The sequence below is a fragment of the Budorcas taxicolor genome, chromosome 10 (assembly GCF_023091745.1).
Source record: "Budorcas taxicolor isolate Tak-1 chromosome 10, Takin1.1, whole genome shotgun sequence".
NCBI classification, from domain to species: Eukaryota; Metazoa; Chordata; class Mammalia; order Artiodactyla; family Bovidae; genus Budorcas; species Budorcas taxicolor.
In genome coordinates this window covers 25,940,720-25,963,218 of record NC_068919.1, presented here as the reverse complement: position 1 = coordinate 25,963,218, position 22,499 = coordinate 25,940,720, and the positions used below count along the sequence as shown (strand labels likewise).

General features: G+C 37.4%; 1 protein-coding gene and 1 non-coding gene across 2 annotated transcripts; one reads left to right on the top strand and one right to left on the bottom strand.

The window, feature by feature from the left end:
- Positions 1 to 18,315: 18,315 nt before the first annotated feature.
- On the bottom strand, positions 18,316 to 19,696 carry LOC128053959 (olfactory receptor 4K1-like). Its single transcript, XM_052646472.1, has 2 exons — positions 19,683 to 19,696; positions 18,316 to 19,243 (listed from the first exon to the last, which is right to left on the bottom strand). The coding sequence occupies exons 1-2, from the start codon at positions 19,694 to 19,696 to the stop codon at positions 18,316 to 18,318; spliced, it is 942 nt and encodes a 313-aa protein (XP_052502432.1).
- A 1,906-nt stretch (positions 19,697 to 21,602) lies between these two features.
- TRNAC-ACA (transfer RNA cysteine (anticodon ACA)) lies at positions 21,603 to 21,674 on the top strand. The gene has a single exon. It is a non-coding gene; the product is annotated as a tRNA-Cys (tRNA).
- Positions 21,675 to 22,499: the final 825 nt, after the last annotated feature.

The following is a 22,499-nucleotide window of genomic DNA, read 5'->3' as shown; positions in this document are numbered from 1 at the left end:
TAACTGTCCATTTTCCCCAAGGTTCTGTGCCATGAGCTGGTGATAGATCACTTAGGTTTATAACTTGCCTCCCTGAAGCTCATTTATTAACATTTATAATGCCTTTTTTCTTTTAGAGAAGTTGATGAATCCTCATTTCCCTTCATTCCCTACAATATTCCTTTTTAGAGGAATTGGACTGTCTTTTTACATCAAATAAAACTACTGTGCTAGTGGAAATATGAAGCTGTTAGAATAAAAACAGTTGTCATTGGGCAGCTATATGGTACTGAACATTTAGTCTTTCAGGGTTCATCATCCTCAAATATCAGATATTGAAAATGATGTTGCTCTCAAGGAGACACTGAAAATGTTTCTTAACCAATTACATCAGTGACACATCTTTAATCAATTGTAATGATTAAATATATGCAAATGTTCTGAATAATGTATTGTTTCAGACCAGAATAACTAATTATTACCATTTTCAGATTATTTTACTGCTCAAAGATGGTATTATCTGTCTTATTTAAGAATGAGTTCCAGTTAGTAGATGTGTTCATGTAAACACCAATTTTTCATTTCTTATAATAATTAAAGATAAATTAACACATATATAAGATTTACTAGGTGACCCTCAGTCCCCTTCTATATGAAATTCTATCAAACAATTATTTCTCCAATACTTCTATCTCAGAACTTAATACTGGTAGATGAAGTGAAATAATTGAGTATAGTTTACAGAGGCCACCAAACTCTACCAGTCAAAGATACATCTTTTAGAAGCTTTCCAACATTTCTGCTGCTTTTACCTTCTCCATGTAAATCCAGATCAGAGATTTAACCAACTCTGTGGAGACAAAGCGTGTGTGTCATCTTCAAAAGGATATTGACAAAATGCTTTCATTTACCTAAGATGAAGTGAAAAGTGTGGAGAAAGCTTATAATCTATAGCCATTAATTCATGGATCAAATTTAGTTGTTATTTCTGCATCTTCTAAGAAAACAGACCTGGCCTTGAAGAAATGAGTTATAAAGAAGTTTACTTTAAAATAAGTAGGAAATAGACTCAAGATGTCTGTAGCCAGGATGAGCTGTTTAAGGGGACATCAACCTGGATGCTGTGTCCTAATGTAGATCTTAAGTAACTGGGGGAGTACTTGGAGCAGTCAGAAATCTAAAAGACAAAGCAATAGATAAAAAGGAATAAATGCAAAAAAAAAAATGCTCTTTTACAATTTTGTAAAGAATTTAGCATAAATGACTTTCAAAGATCTCCAGAAATTAAAACCAATTAAATGTCAATGAGCATACATGAGAATTAGTTTTTAGTCTCCACTGAAGCTTTAAGTATAGAATTGTTTACCCACATATTCTAGGAGAATGCTTTCTTTCAACTTAACCTCATTTGAGAGGTCCAGAGAACCGATGAAATTTTTGAAGGATTCAAACACTGTTCTCAAGGGGAAACTCTTAGTGAACTTAATCTACAATTTCATATAAACTTTGTTTTTAATTAGCAAGAATATTTTTAGGAAGCATCACCAATGATAGTGATTATTATATGATTTAGGGTCTGTGAAAATATTGAAATATCAAGAGTATAGTGTCATTTATCAGAACCATGTTTAGGGAACATTTAGGCTTTTTCTTCCTCTTATCTTACTTTCCCTTGATTCAAAGTGTAGGTAACTTTCCCCCTGCTTCTCAGCGATATATAATCATCAAACACTTGAATGAAACATTTTGTGCAATAATGAATTTACCATGTAGTAAATTTATCATAGTAGTAGTAAGATTCTAAAATATAGTAATCATATATGACATATCTTCTCTTTTCACAAGTAAGGCATATATTCAGCAGGATATTTTGATTTTCATAATTTATTTATATTGGTATTTCTTTGTCATGAACCAACAAAAGCCATTTACATTATAAGCTTTAAAATAACCTGAAACCCAAATCAGCAGGTGATGTCCAAAGATATCATGGACTATACAAGAAGTAGCCTGAGTCACTGAAGTGTATGTTCTTATTCTACCTCTCACTAAATAACTGCAATTTTAGGCAATTTACCGATATGAAGGTGCACCATTTCTTTTCAAAAGAGGATAAGAACTCTCCCTCCTAATCTTTATGATTCTATAATTCTCTGCCTTTTGAAAGCATAATCCCCAAAATGTGTTAGTTCCATTATAAAAATTATTACAAAATTTTGTATTAAAATAAAAGCATATTCAATCAAAAAAGTAAATCCATCCTGGTTTTAGCAAAGAAATACAGCTATCTAATACTTTTGAGATATAAATATTTGGATAACAATAATAAGCAAAATGGACATAGAATAATCCAAGGTTGAAAGAGCAGAGTATGATTGCTTCTCTTTGTTTTCTGTTCTAACTGAATTAGAAGGCTGAGGAAAAACAGCTCTCTTCTAGTGCCTAGCCTCTAGAATAGCCTCTATTTTGTACCTACCAGGAAAAAACAACATTCTTCAGGATCCCCTGGATGGGGGCAAATGCACTGAAACCATGTCTTTATGGACGTCAGTCTTCACCATTTACACTTTGAAGTATCACTGTCCTCAACACATAGATATAAGAAAAACCATCACGAGTGTGAGAAGCTAATTAGTGATTTGACGTCACTAGATTGTAGTGACCAGGAGACACAGAGACTTGTAATAACAGAAATTACCTTCATTGAGGCTGATTGCATGAGAGCTTGTTTGCTCACAGGATTACAGTACATCACCTTGAGCATTCACAAATGGACAAAGCAGGAGGACTCATGGTAATGCTTTGTCCTATTGGACAAAATGTAACAAGGTGGAAAGAAGAGCAATGAGCAGTTTTGTTAGCTAGTCCTTTCTGCTTCAGGAGAGTTTTAGAACAGGGCCATTGGGGGTGTTAAAAATTGATGAGGAGCCATTTTGTGCCTCTGTGTACTAAACAACAGTGCATCATCTTGGTATGTTGATAGCTCTAGAAGAGCCATGTGCTTGGTTTCAAGGTAAGGCAGGGAAAGATCTTCTATAATAGAAACACTGTATCATGCTGAATAGATTTTAAATAAACTTCAAGTAATTTCCAGAAATTTAAACTTTTTAGTTCAAGTTTTTAGGGAAACCAAAGCTAAGTGAAGCTATGTTCTCTTCCCGGATTCATGTTGATGTATGGCAAAACCAAAACAGTATTGTAAAGTAAAATAAAAAAAGAAAAAGATATATATATATATATATATATATATATATATATATATATATATATATATAAAAGGTTAAAGAAAAGAATTCCTTATTATAACATAGAATTTTGAAATTAGTGTGGACACTAAAGCCAACTAGTCCAACATCTTAAATTTATACATTGGTTGAAAGAGGTCTCGAAGAATTATTGTTTGATTCAGTTGATACTGACCAATACCACTTTCTAACCCTTTGCCTAATGTCCTTTCTTCTCTACCATGATGCCTCTTCCACAGTTTGGAACATTTTGATTTCATGATTAGAGCTAAACTGATTCTTCATCTCTTCCCAAACACATGCATCTAAAGCACTCTTAAATGTTTTGTTGACAAGTACTTCCTAGTACCCTTGATATCTATCCTTTCTACTATCCTTTTCCTGTAGATAATCTCCAAAAGTCTGTCATTTGGAATCATTTTCTCCTTAGGGTCTCCTGCTGGATGATTAATACATTTAAGTAACTTTACACCAGAAAGAGCCCTAAGTATACACCTCTAAAGTTCCAAAATGTATCACAAGATGCCTCTGAACCACAAATTTATCATCTCCAAAATGTCCAACTCTTTGTGACCCCATAGACTATACAGTCCATGGAATTCTCCAGGCCAGAATACTGGAGTGGGTAGCCTTTCCCTTCTCCAGGGGATCTTCCCAACCCAAGGATCAAATCCAGGTCCCCATTATTGCAGGCAGATTCTTTATCAGCTGAGCCATCAGGGAAGCCCAAGAAAACTGGAGAGGGAAGCCTATCCCTTCTCCAGCAGACCTTCCCCACCCAGGAATCAAACCAGGGTCTGCTGCATTGCAGGTGGATTCTTTACCATCTGAGCTAAAAGGGAAGCCCTCCAAATTAACACATTTTCCCTAAATATACCTTTACTATAATACCAATACTGCTAATGTTATCCTTAACATTCTAGGAAACATTCAGGCTCAAATCATCAATATGGGTGATATCTACTTCTCTAATATTCCTATATTTAATTCCTAAATATCATTTATTTTGATGGATGGGATCACCCTGTTTATACAGGTTTTTTTTAATGCCTAATGTTCTCTAAACATGAATCATGAACCTTTCCCCTGGTTGTTACATGTAATTTGCAAACTTTATTCTTAGTATATGGATCTTCCTCCAATTTGTAGATTTAATAAAATGATTATTCTCACATTGTAGAAAATTTAGTTTTTTTCTTAACTGAATGTGTTCTTTAAAATAAACTTAGAAGAAATGGGGGCATTCTCCATCTCCCTTTTGATGTCTTTGTCAGATGCTTTCTTTGTCCCTTTTCTTACTTTAGTAAAACTCTGCTACACAAAAGCTCTTGAGTGATCAAGCCTGGTCCCTGGGCCCGATGTTAAATCTTCTTCGGAGATCACGAATCTGACATCGTTCACAGTAAGTTAGCACCTAGAGAGATTGTCCGGGATCTTCAGGACAAAGTAGGAACACTCAGAGCTCTAGTCTCTCTGCTTTCCCAGTCTGCACATTTTCTGCTTTACTTTATTAACTCTTTGGTGTGCTAGTGTGAATGAATGACACGCCCTGCGTTAAAAGTGATGAGCCCTGCTCTGTGGTTTCACAGTGCCTTGTAATGACTGAAGGCAGTCCCCAAAGGGGAACCTTGCCAGGGATTTATACCGACCTGTCAGTGCCAAGAGACACCCAATGTCCCTGCAAGGAGAGCAGCCAGAAATGGGCGAAGCATGTGGACCGAACTTTCCTTTCTCAGTCAACTTTTCCTGGTCCCTTTGACAATTTTGTAATTGCTTGGGGAATTAGAACTACTAACCTAATCTGTCAGATCATAGACTTTCAAGGGACTTGTGATCCAGGCTGTTACTATGTACTTTTACTTAGATCCCAAATATGGAAGCGCCTAGATTTGCTAGGAGCTGAAATTTACTAGAAGCATGTATGGAGCGAGGTGGAAGTCTAGCTCTAGGAACACCTCTCAGGCTAGAGGTTACTCTCTTGACTGCCTGCCTCAGGGGCCAGCGGCCTGAAAGTGAGTCTTATCATAGCTGTGCTGCCTATCTATATGGATAGAAGCACTGCTGGTGACAATGATGTTTTTGAGAACACAGATCGGAAATTGCCAGGATCTGTTCATATTGGAAATACAGTGGGCTTCTTCCTTTGGTAGCGCTCGCTCTCAGTGGACCAGAGGAGGCTCTCAGGTGGCTTTTGCCTCAACTCCTTAGATATTCTTTTGTGGAATCTGTGGGAATGAACTGGAAGGATTGGCCCTAATAGCTTGAGGATAAAAATCACTTTTTCCTCACTGGCCGACCCTCCACCACCTCTTTTGCTATCATATATACTGGCGTGGTGACACTCAGAAGGGACATTTTGGTTGTTGTTCATCCCTTTATGACTCACCATTTCTACTGGGGTTAGGACTGTACTTAGGAATGTGCACAGGCACAGGTAAGATGGATGCTTCCCCTAGTAGTCCTAGCTTGGGAAACATTCCAAAAAGCTTCTCTGCTCCACCACGGGTGGCATCAGAGAAAAGGGCAAATCTAATGAAGGTCTTGGTCGTATGGAACTAAGTCAATCTGGGATACCATCAGGTCTACCCCTTGTGCATCTCTCCCCGCCGAGGTGGTAGAACCAGGTAAGAACCGGTATGAGTAAGATGCCTGCATCGGTAAGGGACAAACTAAGTCTGACCAGGGAAGGGAAGCTTTGGTGGAAAGTCTGTCTACACTCCCATCTAGAGCAGGGAGGGATGTCTCTGGTGGAAAGAAGTCATGGCTGTGGATGCCGCTTTTTTCTCTCTTACAGATGGGAGCTAGCAATTCCAGAACCACTCCTTTAAAATGTGTTTTAAAAAACAAGCTGGGACAAGTCTGATCCCCTGAGTTTAAAAAGACATAACTGATCTTCTGTGATATTGAATTGCCACTGTATCCTTTGGAAGACGGGGAACGCTGACCTGCTGAAGGATCTCAATTACTACTGTTTTACAACTAGACTGGTCCTGTAGAAAATAAGGGAAACTGGTAGAAGTGACATATGTGTTGCTCTTTATCTCTCTGACAGACATGGCAGACTTATGTCCTAAGGGTGCAGATTTGCATGTGAAACCTTCAGCTCCCTCCTGTTCTCTTACTTTACCCCTTTATCTGGGGCTCCCAACTGAACAGGTTGAGAATCAGGGCAACCTTCTAGGAAGGGTTGCCTCAGTCTCGGTAGAATTTCAAACAGTCCCAATTGCGGTCAAGACTACTTAGAGGATCCAAAAAGTACATAGAAGACTTGACAGGACTAACTTTACTGATGACCTTACTTGGAGAGATGTAATGTATGTCTTGGGACAGACACTGACTCCTGACTCGAAAACTTGAGTTTGGGGGGAAGTTACTACTTTTGGAGATGAATGGATTGGACGTGAGACAAGGGGAAAGAGGGAACACAAAATAGCCCTCCTTCCAACTGGGAGCCAAGTAGTTCCAATAACAGAGCTGCTTTGCCAGATGTATTCTTGAAGGACTTAAGCAAGCGCACACTAAGACATTAGAGTATGCTAGGTTGGCTGACACAGAGCAGGAAGAGAAGGAAACTCCTGGTAAATTCCTAGATAGATCATGGGAGGCTCTCCACAAGTTTACTGATGTTGATCTTGAAAGTGCAGAAGGAGGAAAAGATCTTATTTCTCATTCAGCCAGCTCCAGATATCTGCCCTAAGTTACGAAAACAGGCGTTTGGACAAAATCAGTCTGTAGAAAAACTGTTGCAGCTGGCTCAGACAATATACTATGGTAAAGAATATGAGGAGGAAAATAAGAGGCAAAAAAGAACCAGGCAAAAGACTGAAGCTCCAACAATGGCTGATATATCTGCTCTGAAACAGCCTGAGAAAAAATGCCCAGAAGGACCCAGGTGAAAAGGGATGGACTTGTTATTACTGTGGAAAAGAGGGGCATCTCAAGCTGGATTGCCCTCAGGCATCTAAGCCACCCCGGGCTCCATGTCCTGTCTGCAAAAGACCATATTGGAGAATAGACTGCCCTCTGAGGTGTAGGCCCCAGGGCTTGGACTCTCACGACAATAGGGACCGAAGGTGCCTGGGGGTCCACAAACAAGCTCCCATCCTAGTAACACCTGAGAAACCCTGGGTATTAATAACTGTGGAGGGCCAATAAGTTGATTTTCTTTTGGACACTGGGGCAACTTTCTGCTCACTAAAGCCCCTGGTCTGCTTTCCTCCCAATCCACTACCATAATGGGGCTGTCTGGACGAGCCAAATATTTTTCAATCATTGATTTGAAGGATGCTTTCTAGAGTTAAATCTATATTAGATCATCCTCTACCTATGACTTTAAGACAATTGAGAGGATTCTTGGGCATTACAGGCTATGGCCACATGTGGATTTCAGGTTATGGAGAACTTGCCTGACCTTTATATAAACTCAAAACTGAGACTCAGCAGGCCCAAACTGACAAGCCGGTTTGGTCTCTAGTTACTCAAAAGGCTTTTAAGGCTCTTCAAATTGCTGTCTTGCAGGCTCCAACTTTGAGCTTGTCCACAGGATCTGAGTTTAGTTTGTTTATTACTGAAAATAAAGGCTATGGCCACATTATTTAAGGGAAATTATTACTATTGTTTTACTAATGCCTAAAGCCCATAAAGCAACAGAGTTCCAGAAAAATATCTATATCTGCTTTATTGACTATGGCAAAGCCTTTGACTGTGTGGATCACAAGAAACTGTGGAAAATTCTGAAAGAGATGGGAATACCAGACCACCTGACCTGCCTCTTGAGAAACCTATATGCAGGTCAGGAAGCAACATTTAGAACTGGACATGGAACAACAGACTGGTTCCAAATAGGAAAAGGAGTACATCAAGGCTGTCTATTGTCACCCTGCTTATTTAACTTATATGCAGAGTACATCATGAGAAATGCTGGACTGGAAGAAACACAAGCTGGAATCAAGATTGCTGGAAGAAACATCAATAACCTCAGATATGCAGATGAGATCACCCTTATGGCAGAAAGTGAAGAGGAACTAAAAAGCCTCTTGATGAAAGTGAAAGAGGAGAGTGACAAAGTTGGCTTAAAGCTCAACATTCAGAAAAAGAAGATCATGGCATCTGGTCCCATCACTTCATGGGAAATAGATGGGGAAACAGTGGAAACAGTGTCAGACTTTATTTTTTTGGTTTCCCAAATCACTGCAGATGGTGACTGCAGCCATGAAATTAAAAGACTCTTACTCCTTGGAAAAAAAAGTTATGACCAACCTAGATAGCATATTCAAAAACAGAGACATTACTTTGCCAACTAAGGTCCGTCTATTCAAGGCTATGGTTTTTCCAGTGGTCATGTATGGATGTGAGAGTTGGACTGTTAAGAAAGCTGAGCGCTGAAAAATTGATGCTTTTGAACTGTGGTGTTGGAGAAGACTCTTGAGAGTCCCTTGGACTGCAAGGAGATCCAACCAGTCCATTCTGAAGGAGATCAGCCCTGGGATTTCTTTGGAAGGAATGATGCTAAAGCTGAAACTCCAGTACTTTGGCCACCTCATGCGAAGAGTTGACTCATTGGAAAAGACTCTTTCTGGCTTACTTCACTCCGTGCCAGATTCATGTCAATGTATGGCAAAACCAATACAGTATTGGAAAGCAAAATAAAGTAAAAATAAAAATAAAAAAAAGGAAAAGACTCTGATGCTGGGAGGGATTGGGGGCAGGAGGAGAAGGGGATGACAGAGGATGAGATGGCTGGATGGCATCACCAACTCGATGGACGTGAGTTTGAGTGAACTCTGGGAGATGGTGATGGACAGGGAGGCCTGGCGTTCTGTGATTCATGGGGTCGCAAAGAGTCGGGCACGACTGAGCGACTGAACTGAACTGAACTGAAAGCTCATAAGTTTATTAATGGGCAAAATTTTACTGTACTGACTTCTTATGATGTAAGTAGGATCTTAAACTCTAAAGTTCAGAGCAACAATGCTCCACTTTTAAAGCTGCTGTAATTCAAGGGGTGTTGAAAGCTCTAGGAATAGAATATCACTTACACTGTTCCTGGAGACCCCAATCTTCAGAAAAAGTTGAAAAGGCTAATGACATTATTAAGAGGCATCTGTGTAAGCTAACTCAGGAAACACAAGACAGTTGGTTTAAAGCTTCTACCCATAGCTTTAATAAGGACTTGAACTGCCGCTAAGAAGAAGGTACTGTCTCTATGACAGATTGTTTTAATGCACAGATATTGTCATAGATCCTGAGGCATTAAAATTAACTATGTGACTCAGCTTTTAGCTTTTCAACAGACATTACTGGGAGGTTAACTTCTGACCCAGGCTTTGAGTCAAACTAGCCACTGTTTGAGCCAGGAACCAAGATGGGCCTGAGAATCTATGTAGGCTTGCTTCTGCTGACTCCAAAAGTCCTGAGTCTGCAGTTTGACCCTCAAGACAATGCCTTCCTGTCCTGGGCTCATTCCTACGCTGCATTCCACAATCAATGTAATTGCTGGGTCTGCGGAGCACTCCCCTCCTCATCAGTTGAAGGCCTCCCATGATGGGTTTCTCTGCTTCAAGGGAAGGACTTTCTTCAACTCTGTGATGACATCTAACACTCTTAAGATGGACTGGTGTAACATATTGTATCTTAACTATGGACATAATGTGACTTTCAACTTTGACTATACATTGTCTTGGTTTAATGACTATTTTGCTGCACTTAAGAAGGTAAAAGAGTCTAGATCTGGTGGTTTTCTACCTGATGTTTATCAAATATGGGATGAGGTCATAGGGCTAACTCCTAAAAAGGGACATCTATTATCTAATGCTCCCATATGCTGGGAACAAATAGAGCCATCCCCAGAAGTTAGCTGACAACTTAATTATAAAGATTAGAAACAATTGGGATTTTTGCCTCAAGAAATATGCAATGTAATCATTCCTGTTTTCCAATCCCAGCTCAAGTCCTCCTTTTGCCTGGCCAGGCAATGATTGGGACTGGATCCCTCAGTCATGCTGGCTTGCACCAAATGGGACCTACTGAATATGAAATTCTTACCTATGGGTGTGGCTTCCCCCTGGCTGGATAGGGAGATGCACCCTAGGTCTAGCTTTTACTCTTCGTAGTTTCAGAGCTTCCAGAGAAGCCTACTTATCTGCCACATCTTAAAACTAATTGGGCAAGATATGTATTTCACTGGTATGATTATCTGGCTGCAATATTCGTTCCATCTCTGGGAACTACAGATCAGATGTTATGCCATGAGTTGATGCTGTGACTAAATTTCAGCCCTTGATGCTGAACAGATACAAATTAGAAAGGCAGTTTTACAAAACAGATTGGCCTTAGATATTCTAAGGGCTGCACAAGGAGGAGCTTGTGCCATTATTCATGCCCAATATGAGTACTAATGTTACTAACTTTACTAAACACATGAACAAGATGATTCAGGCTATGGATTCTCCTGAAGCCTCAGTCACCTCACTTTGGGAAACATTAAGAAGCTCCCCATGGTGGAAAACTATTTTAATCGTAATAATTCTAATTGCTCTGTCTTTGCTGCCTGCGTCTGTAACTGTGTAACTGGATTTGTTTTTAACCATTTGAAATCTTTTAAGTTACAAATGATTGGTTGTTCAGGCTCCTATGAGCACCACAGACTCCTCCAACTCTTACTTGAGGCCTCTGGAGCAGAAACCCTCAAGAGGGTTAGGAAAATATGTTGCCTCAACAATTTAGGGACAGCACCCTATTGCAGCAGGAAGTAGTTATGGAATGAAAATGATGCCCCTTTCCCTTGGCAAGATAATTCTCCTAAAAGAAAAGGGGGGAATGAGAGAGTCAATTCTTAGGCAGGTTGATAAGAAGTCCAGGGTTCCCGGAGGATGAGAAAAGGGTCTGCGGCTCTTGAAGCAGAGAGAATGGTCTGGAATTCTCAAGGAGGAGGAAAGGACAAACATCTTTTTTTCTTCTACATTCCTTAGTCACATAAAACTTGTTTTTCTTTAAGCTCAAATCTGATGATTACAAAACAAACAACTCAGTTTGAACTCTGTTCTAAGGATTACACAACAACAATGTATCCTGCTTGAGGACAGTTTCTCCTTCCTGAAAAACTTCTTGCCCTTGAGTGGCCAGGAGTCTCAGGGTCAGTGGTGGCCTGCTGAAGGCTTGGGGGCACTGCACGCAGCAGTGCCTGCATGGGACCTTTTGAGGGAGGTCAATATTATCTTCATTACCTCCACCATAGTTTGGCCTCAGATCAAACAATAGGGAGAGAACATAGCCTAATCTCTTCAAGAAAATTAGAGATACCAAGGGAACATTTCATGCAAAGATGGGCTCAATAAAGGACAGAAATGGTGTGGACCTGACAGAAGCAGAAGATATTAAGAAGAGGTGGCAAGAATACACAGAAGAACTATATAAAAAAAGACCTTCACAACCCATATAATCACAATGATGTGATCACACACCTAGAGCCAGACATTCTAGAATGCAAAGTCAAGTGGGCCTTAGGAAGAATCACTATGAACAAAGTTAGCAGAGGTGATGGAATTCCAGCTGAGCTATTTCAAGTCCTAAAAGATGATGCTGTGAAAGTGCTGCACTCAATATGCCAGCAAATTTGGAAAACTCAGCAGTGGCCACAGAACTGGAAATGGTCAGTTTTCATTCTAACCCCAAAGAAAAGCAATGCCAAAGAATGCTCAAACTACCACACAATTGCTCTCATCTCACACACTAGCAAACTAATGCTCAAAATTCCTCAAGCCAGGCTTCTATAGTATGTGAACCATGAACTTCCAGATGCTCAAGCTGGTTTTAGAAAAGGCAGAGGAACCAGAGATCAAATTGCCAACATCTGTTGCATCATAGAAAAGGCAAGAGAGTTCCAGAAAAACATCTACTTCTGCTTTATTGAGTATGCCAAAACCTTTGACTGTGTGGATCACAATAAACTGTGGAAAATTCTTCAAGAGATGGGAATACCGGATCACCTGACCTGCCTCCTGAGAAATCTGTATGCAGGTCAAGAAGCAACAGTTAGAACTGGACATGGAACAGCAGACTGGTTCCAAATTGGGAAAGGAGTACGTCAAGGCTGTATATTGTTATCCTGCTTATTTAACTTATATGCCAAGTACATCATGAGAAATACTGGACTGGGTGAAGCACAAGCTAGAATCAAGACTGCAAGGAGAAATATCAATAACCTCAGATATGCAGATGACACCACCTTTATGGCAGAAAGTGAAGTGGAACTAAAGAGCCTTTTTATGTGGGTGAAAGAGGAGAGTGAAAAAGTTGGCTTAAAGCTCAACATTCAGAAAACTAAGATCATGGCTTCTGGTCTCATCACTTCATGGCATCTGGTTTCATCACTTCATGACAAATAGATGTGGAACAATGGAAACAATGAGATGCTTTATTTTGGGGGCCTCCAAAATCACTGCAGGTGGTGATGCTGCCATGAAATTAAAAGACCCTTACTCCTTGGAAGAAAAGCTATGACCAACCTAGACAACATATTAAAAAGCAGAGACATTACTTTACCAACAAAGGTCCATCTAGTCAAGGCTATGGTTCTTCCAGTAGTCGTGTATGGATGTGAGAGTTGAACTATAAATAAAGCTGAGCACCGAGGAATTGATGCTTTTGAACTGTGGTATTGGAGAAGACTCTTGAGAGTCCCTTGGACTGCAAGGAGATCCAACCAGTCCATTCTGAAGGAGAGCAGCCCTGGGATTTCTTTGGAGGGACTGATGCTAAAGCTGAAACTCCAGTACTTTGACCACCTCATGTTGAGTCATTGGAAAAGACTCTGATGTTGGGAGGGATTGGGGACAGGAGGAGAAGGGGACGACAGAGGATGAGATGGCTAGATGACATCACTGACTCAATGGACGTGAATCTGAGTGAACTCTGGGAGTTGGTGATTGACAGGGAGGCCTGGTGTGCTGCGATTCATGGGGTCACAGAGTCGGACACGACTGAGCTACTGAACTGAACTGAATAGCTAATTTCAGTGCTAGACTAGCAAAGGTCATTCTCTGCCCCCCTCCTGATGTCTTTGTCAGAAGCTTTCCCTGTCCCTTTTCTTACTTTAATAAAACTCTGCTACACAAAAACAAACAAATAAATAAATACATTTAGAAGAAATGTTTGGCTCAATGTATTGAATAAAAGCTTATCAATCAGGTGTGAGTAGATTAGGATCACTATGCCTTCTTGATGGATTAAATTCTTAACTATCACAGCATATCTCTATTTATTCTCAGTAATATTCCTTGTTCTGAAGTCGTCAGAGTCAGATATTGATTTGATCTCTTTGGTTCCCTTATAATTACTGTTTGCATTGTATGTCTTTTCTCCATCCTTTTATTTTAAGCAGTCTATGTCTTTATATTTAAAGTTGATTCCTTATACACAGCAAATAGCTGGTTCTTGCTTGTGGTTCATCTTGACAGTATCTGTTTCTTAGTGAAGTCCTTAGACCATTCACATGTAATTACTTTAATGACTGTATATCTACTATCTTGCTGGTTTTTTTCTATTTATTTTATCTTTGCGACCCCAAGAATTCTCCAGGCCAGAATACCGGGGTGGGTAATCTTTCCTTTCTTCAAGGGATCTTCCCAACCCAGGGATCAAACCCAGGTCTCTCGCATTGCAGGTGGATTCTTTACCAGCTGAGCCACAAGGGAAGCCCTTTATTTTATCAATATCTGCTCATTTTTCCTACTCATTCTTTCCTCTATTGGATTTTTCTTTTTTTAGTTTTCTATTTTTTCTGTTGGGTTTATTTTACCTTTTAATTGATCTATACTTTTTATCTTTCACTTTATTAAATGATACTGTAACATCTTATCATATAAGTACACTTCTTTTTTATATCTAATGTTTTTATTTCAAATATTCACTAAATGTTATATCATTTACTTTGTCATGCTCTAATTTTTTGTTAGATGTGGAGCTTTAACTTTTTAAGAAACATTTTATTGATGTATGACTGACATACAAAAGCTGAACATTTTTAATTTATATAATTTCCTGAATCTGAAGATAATTATACACTTGTGAGATTGTCCCCACAATGTGTGTCACAAACATATCTGCTACTTCTGAAAGTTTCCTTTCTATTGTTGTTGCTTCTTTTGTAATAACATTCAACATAAGATATACTCTCTAAACAAATTTCAAGTGTAAAATACAGTTTTGTTTACTATAGTCACCATGATGAATATTAGAACTCCAGAGCTTTTAATCTTATAATAGAAACTACTAAACTAGTATTTCCTTGCTTTCCTTTTCATCAGGCAACTGCTACTCTCTGCTTCTATGAGATTTTCTATGATTTTGACTATTTTAGATTTCTTGTATAAGTGATACCAAGTAATATTTATTCTTCTGTGTCTGGTTGATTGCACTTAGTGTAAAGTTCTCCAGGTTGCAGTTTTTAAATGTTTTAGGGTGGATTTTTTCTACTCACTTAGTTAACCTCTAAAGTTTATCTGAATTCAATTTGCTGTGAATCCCACCTCCTTCTACTTCTTGTTTATAAATTTTTTTAAAACTTTTTGTTGACATTGTTTTGTTTTCTGAACTAGCATTTCAGTTTAGTAGATAACAATTCTATTTATAGGTACTATTATGTTCTTTGTGCCTCATATTGAAGTTTTCAGCCATAGATATTTTTTCTGTTCTTAGTTAATGAAAGTTTTGTTTTTCAACAATGACTGTTATTAAAGACTTTTCCCATATATTGAGATAATCATATGTTTATTTTCTTGTATTTTGTTAGTACAGTGAATTATATTGAATGATAGTCAAAGTTCAAACCAATATTATATTTCTGGGTATCTTAACTAGATCATCACTTTTGCTTCCTGTCTTTATATATTCTTGAATTTGTATTGCTGTTTTTAAAGGAATTTTTTATACTTCTTTTTTGAGTGAAATTCACTTAAAATATTCCCTTATAATGATGCTTGTCAAATTTTAGAATGAAGTTTATTCTGGTTCCATTGGGTGGAGGAATGTTCTTCCAGAAAGGGGAAAAAATATCAATCTCTGTCTTCAATGGCATTCTTGCATGAAAGGAGTCAAAATTTATATTTTCTTTATGACTAGCTTTATCCAGTTCTTAATGGGGACTCTATTTTCTAGAGTCCATAATGTATAATGTTTATAAATATTTAATTTTGTGCTTGAGGATTGGGAGTTTAATTACTCAAGATAGAAGATGCCTAGATAAATTTATTCAGTTATGAATACAGACATATTTTGATAAATATATCAGGTTGCTTTCTAAAAATTTATCAGTAATATTTGACTGAATAGAACTTCCACATTTCCAAATTTTCAGTCTTATTTTAGTCCTTATCAGTATAACAGAGAACATAACACTTCTCTCTTGTTTCAAATCATATTTTTACTACCTAACAGATTAACTTTTTTTCTGTTTGTGTTTATCATTTGCATAGCTTTTCATGAAATTTGCTGCCTATGATATATGACTCATGAGTGTTTAGCAATAGTAAAATATGGTTATTATTTGAGAATTAGGTTTTATAAGCATACATAATGGATAGAACATATGTCAATTCTCTTCAATTCAATTACAGTGACTCTTAGGCCAGTAAATTTTGACTTTAATCTGGTGAGAGGTTTTAACACATCCTGAAAAAGACTATATGCAGCCCTGAATATATAGAAAAATAAGAGAGGGAGTCACCAAGGCAAATTAGAACAGTGCCCACCCCAGCATTGTTCAGGTGGTGTTTCCCTGTTGGGTTATCAGAGTATGATGATCTTGTGTCAATCAAGTAACCAACATAGGTTCACCAAAAGCACTGATAATTTGATATCTATTCTAATCACAATGCTGTGACTATCTGATTTGTTTTATAATTACAATTTCAGTGGAACTTGACAAATTCCCCCAAGTTTCTTGCAATTATCAACAAATTGGCATTTCTGAGTCTGTAAGTCTGTGGGCCAAAACTTGCACTAGGGCAATTCATTAAATTGGTATCAATTATGAGATTTTCTGGTGGTTGGACAGCAAAATGTGCTCTGCTGGTCATACCCTTCTGCAATTCGAATACAGAGTAAGTTCTGTGAGTCTTTGTTCCCTTAATATTCAGTCATTTATATGAGGTCAAAGTTCTTTCTTGGTCTCCTCTGTCCACAACATCTGCATAAATTAAGTAAAAAATTGCTGAAAAGTAGTGAGCTGCACTGAATTGAACAAAGCTGAACATTACCACACTGAAATTATTAACACTGCATACATTTATAACATCCCATTATAAACATATGTTTGCAATGTCTGTTATATCCATTACTTGCATTACTTGCCTCTATTATCTAGTAATGAACTTTCTAATAGATATCTTGACTTCATCTGAAATCTTTTACTAAACAAGGAATTTTGCCTCTTTTGTAAAAGCTGTCGTTTCTCATTTGAATAATATTCATATAGCCTGTTTTAAATAAATTTAAATTTATTAAAGTGATATCCAATGAAGTAACCTCACACCCTCACATGTGGACAACAAATGTGATAAAGAGATCAGATTGCTGCAGGGTACAATGTATCAAAGATATGACTGAGGTAAGGACAAACTAGCTTTCCACTAGTTTCCTATTTCATCACTCCAAATGCCTCAACTGTATCAAACAACAGTATAACTTACCTGAAAATCACTGTTTTGAATATTATATCCTTCTTATGGCACTTACTGCATGTGCTTACATGTTAAACTTTTTGTATATTGATAAATATGGTAATAGAACAGTAATTGTCTTACAATCTAAGTAATAAAAACAAAAACACAATTACATCTTCAGTTAAAAAGTGACATTTGGATTTAAAGCTAACACAAACAGAATAAACACCTCCTGGCATGAACCAGTGATGTGGTGATAACAGTGATAGATCTGTGATTAATAAGGGGCTGAATAAATTGTGCTCACCTTCTTTATCCTGGTCATTCCCTGATTTGGTGAGATGTTTCTGAAATATCACTTAATTTTTTTTTAAGTGTGAGATAAATTTCATAATTACTAATATGTGTGCTTTCTGTGACTATTTTGAAATTTAAACTCTCACGTGAATTAAGCAACATCACTGTCTATTTAGATATCCTGTAATCATTTTTAGCTGGTAGGTTTATTATCAATGATATAAATAAAATCTGTAAAGTGCTATGACAGTTGTCCCAGAAAGCATAAGACTACTCATAGTTTGAATTATGGCCTTGGTGATACTATTGATATGTTATTTGTTTCAAAATCAGAGCATCAAAACTCAGTCCTATCATTGATACTATAGTATTTGGGGTATTTAAAATTTAACATAATTAATAAACATAATTTAAAATTTATGAACAGTATTGCCTAATTTATGAATGTGGAATATTTGCAGCTACTTATAGGAATCAAGTTATTAGCTGAAATAGTTATGAACTATAATTTATGAAAGTAGTTTTCATTTAGCCTGTAATGTCAAAGCAATTTCTGTTTTTAGCACTAAATTGCTTTCTATGCTACTCCAGTCAAGTTAGATGTGTTTGCTAATCTGATTTAATATGGAGATATCTTTAAAAAGCTGCAAGATTTTTTAACAAGACCTATATAAGGGAAATTATAAATTTTAATATATTTAGTTACTGTTTGGGGGCTTCCCTCATGGCTTAGACAGTAAAGAATCTGCCTGCAATGTGGGAGACCTGGGTTCAATACCTGGGCTGGGAAGATCCCCTGAAGGAGGGCATGGCAACCCACTCCAGTATTCTGGCCTGAAGAATCAGAGGAGCCTGGCAGGCTACAGTCCATGGGGTCACAAAGAGTCAGATACGACTGAGCAACTAAGCACAGCAGAGCACAGTTACTATTTCAGGGAAGATGAAGTGAGCCACAGAATATCAAAACTGGTAACATAATATGAGGTTCTGCAATGCATTTGCCAACTTTAGAGTGACCAATTCAGGTCCTATAACCGGGAAGACTGATTATGATAGAAACACAATGATAACAACTATACATGGGCATTACAAAGAGCAAGAAGAAAGGACTTGTGTTGCTTCATCACAGTTGTCTAAAAGGCTTCCTTGGAACCCACATGTTGGTTCCTTAGTTTCTTCATGGCTTCCTTTACATCTTTATTCCTTAGAGTATAAATCATAGGGTTAAGAAGAGGAGTGAATACAGTAAAAAACACAGAGATGAATTTATCAATTGTGAAGCTTTCAAAGGGCCAAATGTAGATAAAGATTAACGGGCCAAAGAACAGAACTACAACAGTAATGTGGGCGGACAGAGTGGAAAGTGCCCTGGATGTCCCACCAGAGGCTTGGCGATGGACAGTAGCAAGGATGATAGTGTAAGAAATGAGCAAAAGGAGAAAACAGATAAGTGACAACAGGCCACTATTTGTGAGCACCAGTATCTCAAAAACATAGGTGTCCAAGCAGGCAAGTTTAATCACGAGGGGGAGATCGCAAAAGAAATTGTCTACCTTGTTGGGTCCACAGAATGGAAGATCTATTGTGAATACCAGGTGACTGGCTGAGTGCAAGATGCCAGTGGCCCAGGAGACCCCCACCAGGACAGTGCACGTTCTTCGGCTCATGATGGTCATGTAATGCAGAGGTTTGCATATAGCGATATATCTGTCATAGGCCATGGCAACAAGAAGTACCATCTCACTGCCCCCAAAAACATGCAAGAAAAAAATCTGTGACATGCATCCCTTGAAAGTGATGGTCTTGTGTTCACTGAGGAAATCTGCAATCATCTTGGGAGTGGCAAATGTAGCCTGACATATATCAATGAAGGAGAGATTGCTAAGAAGAAAGTACATCGGAGAATGCAATCGAGAGTCTGTAATCACTGTGAGAATGATAAGAATGTTTCCCATCACTGCAGCACCATAAAACACAGAGAAGATACAGAAAAGGAAGAGCTGGAGTTCCCGAGAGCTAGACAGGCCCAACAGAATGAATTCAGTAACCACTGACTTATTGCTCCATCCATTAAATGAATCTGGGCTGCTCAAGTTAGCTAAGGGGAAGAAAAAATAATTATTTATTAAAAAAATAATGACAAATAAGGGTATTATTACTATTATTTCTAGGAATTTATATTTTCCTTGTGTTACATAACTATAAAAATTGTCATTTACTTTTGCATTTATGGATTGGCTAGATAAAAGATGGACCAAGATAACAGATTTATCTAATAGATAAGTCAATATGGAAGGAAAGGAAAATTTGATTTGATATTATATACCAATATACTTTTTATAGAAGTGTGCAAGATCTCAATAGCACTTTGAAAGTCCCATGTACCATACTTACACATTCAGATTACAAATTCAAAAGATGAATCTGATGCCTTTTACAGAATCTTGGAGGGACAAGAAATTTAGGCCAAGTGCAAACAGATGAAAATCAGACCAGTTACTTTAGCAATGACATTGGAGAAATAAGTGAGATGTTTCCATGCATTTGAGAAAATCTGCAGTGATAATAAAAGAGAGAAATTAATTTGTAACAAGTTAAACTACTATGAGTGACAAATTACTTTCACTTTTCTATATTAAAACAATTTGAGTTTTACATGATTTAGTAGTCAAAATATCTTCCTAGAATCTCAGAAGCATATGTTCTTTTCAATCACTCTTTATTTCTCTCCATATGATCTCCTTTTTTTTCAGATTTTATTTTATTTTATTTTACTTTACAATATTGTATTGGTTTTGCCATACATCAACATGAATCCACCACGGGTATACACATATTCCCAATCCTGAATCCCCCTCCCAACTCCCTCCCCATACCATCTCTCTGGGTCATCCCAGCCCCAAGCATCCTGTATCCTGCATCGAACCTAAACTGGCGATTCGTTTCTTATATGATATTATACATGTTTCAGTGTGATCTACTTTTCACAGCAGTTGAATATAATATTATTTAATCAGACTTTCAAAGCACTTCAAAGATGGAACTGAATGTAATTTAATTACTATGATATGTTTGTTATTTAAACATATTTGTACCACTTATCTTTGCTGGTCATTTTTTAATCTCTTCTTTCTCTGATGAGTTTATCACAATAACAAAAATGTTTTTCCAAAGTTAACTGAAAACATAATTTATATATTAATCAACTCAACAAATAATACAAATTGCCTGCTCTGCACCATGCAACCTCCATGGGCTCTGGAGGCAAAGCAATGGGGAAAAAAAGGGAGGGGAAAAATGTCCTACCTTCGTTTGGTTGTATGCTAAAGAAACTATGGGACTGGCAGAGGCAATGGAGATAAAATATATATTATGTCATTTAGTGACAAGTGCTTCAGAGGAAATAAAGCAGGGTAAAGGAATTTGGACTAAGCAAGTGGTCGTAAAAGCCTAACTGGGCAGGTTACATTTCAGCACCAACTAAAGAAAATGAAGAGCAAGCCTTGAGGAAATCTACTTCAGACAAAAGGAACAGCAAACATGTGCAAACAATTGTTTATGTGAAATAAGCATTCTCTTGAAAAACATCAGTATAATTTGGGTTGGTTTATTAGAAATTAAATAATGGAAACTTAGCTTTTAACCTTACTATGAAATTGGCATAATTGACTTTTTTGAACAATATTCTGACTCATAGGCTTAAACAGTTTTAGAAAGCTGTAAATTCTGTCTTAAAATATGAACACACACTAAAAACCTAGTCTTTTCTGTTTTCTAAAAAGAAATATAGAAATAAAATTGCATTCCAAATTCTATATATATACTTCTATACACAGAATTTGAAAAGCAATTTATATTTTTATGTAAATACATGGTGATAATTGTGTCACTCAAAATAAAATTGAAATGATCTGTGATTTATTGTAAGAACCCTTGAAATGAAGTTTATGGCCAGATCTTAGAATCTGAGAAAATGTTTCTGTGTCTGTCATCACATTCAGTGACAGCTGCATGAGATATACTGTATTATTTATTCAAGGTAAGACATCCACATATTGAGAGCATTTTAAAATATAAAAATTACTAATTACTTTTTTGTATTATTCATAGAAACTTATGCCTTTTAAAACATCTTCCTATAGTGTATCAATGTATATACAAGGCTTGACAAGAGTTTTCAAAGTGATAAATGCAAAATCTATTGGGTTATTAAAATGACAACTTTTGCCCCATTCTATTCTCTACCACCATATCTATTTTTTCAAAATAATTTAGCAATATGCTTACCTTCACCTGGGTGCTTCAGTCCCTCAATGTGTTAGCAGTGACAATAATCAGATAAGTCTAATGTTTTATTTCAGATTTTAGAATCTCATATACAAACTCCAAGTTCTTTTTTTAATTTAATTCTTTTATAACTTCCCTGGTGGCTCAGTGGGTAAAGCGTCTGCCTACAATGCAGGAGACCCAGGTTCGATCCCTGGGTTGGGAAGATCCCCTGGCAAAGGAAATGGCACCCCACTCCAGTACTCTTGCCTGAAAAATCCCATGGACTGAGAAGCCTGGTAGGCTACAGTCCATGGGGTCGCAAAGAGTCGGACACGACTGAGCGACTTTCCTTCCTTCCTTCCTTCTATTGGAGTATAGTTGACTTACAATATTGTGTTAGTCTCAGGTGTATAGCAAAGTGATTCAATTCTACATATACATATATCCATTCTTTTTCAGATTCTTGTCCCATATAGGCTGTTACAGAATCTTCTCATCTCAATTCTATAATTACTTTAGCCCAGAATCCCTTTAACTCTGAATGTTAATATCTATATTTAATTTTTTGCTTCATGTGATTAAATTCTGCATGCCAGTTTTGAGAGAAATCACAGGGGAGCAATAATAGGTTGAAGAAAAGAAACCTCCAAAACCAATTGTCTTTTTTTAAAAAAAGATTGAGTCACAAGAGCCCATAAGACAATATTTGAATACTATACTACATGCCCCCAAATCTCAGATAACCAATCCCATGGACTGCAATAGCCCATTAAAAAAACTTCCTTTATTAAGTGAGGTCATCTTGCTGTGGGAATTATTAACACACTTCGAGTTGTTTTTCTCAAAAACAAGATAATAAAAACATTTAAGTTATTTGTCTATAATTGAAAGCAAAGTACGTATCACAAGAGGGAAATGTAGTGATCTAGGAACTTGCAACACCAGCTACTTTTGTTTAACAACCTGTCTCCCTCCATGTGCCTTTTTCCCTCTTGTTTAAAGTGACTAAGGCAGTAAGCTGCTGCTAAGTCACTTCAGTCGTGTCCAA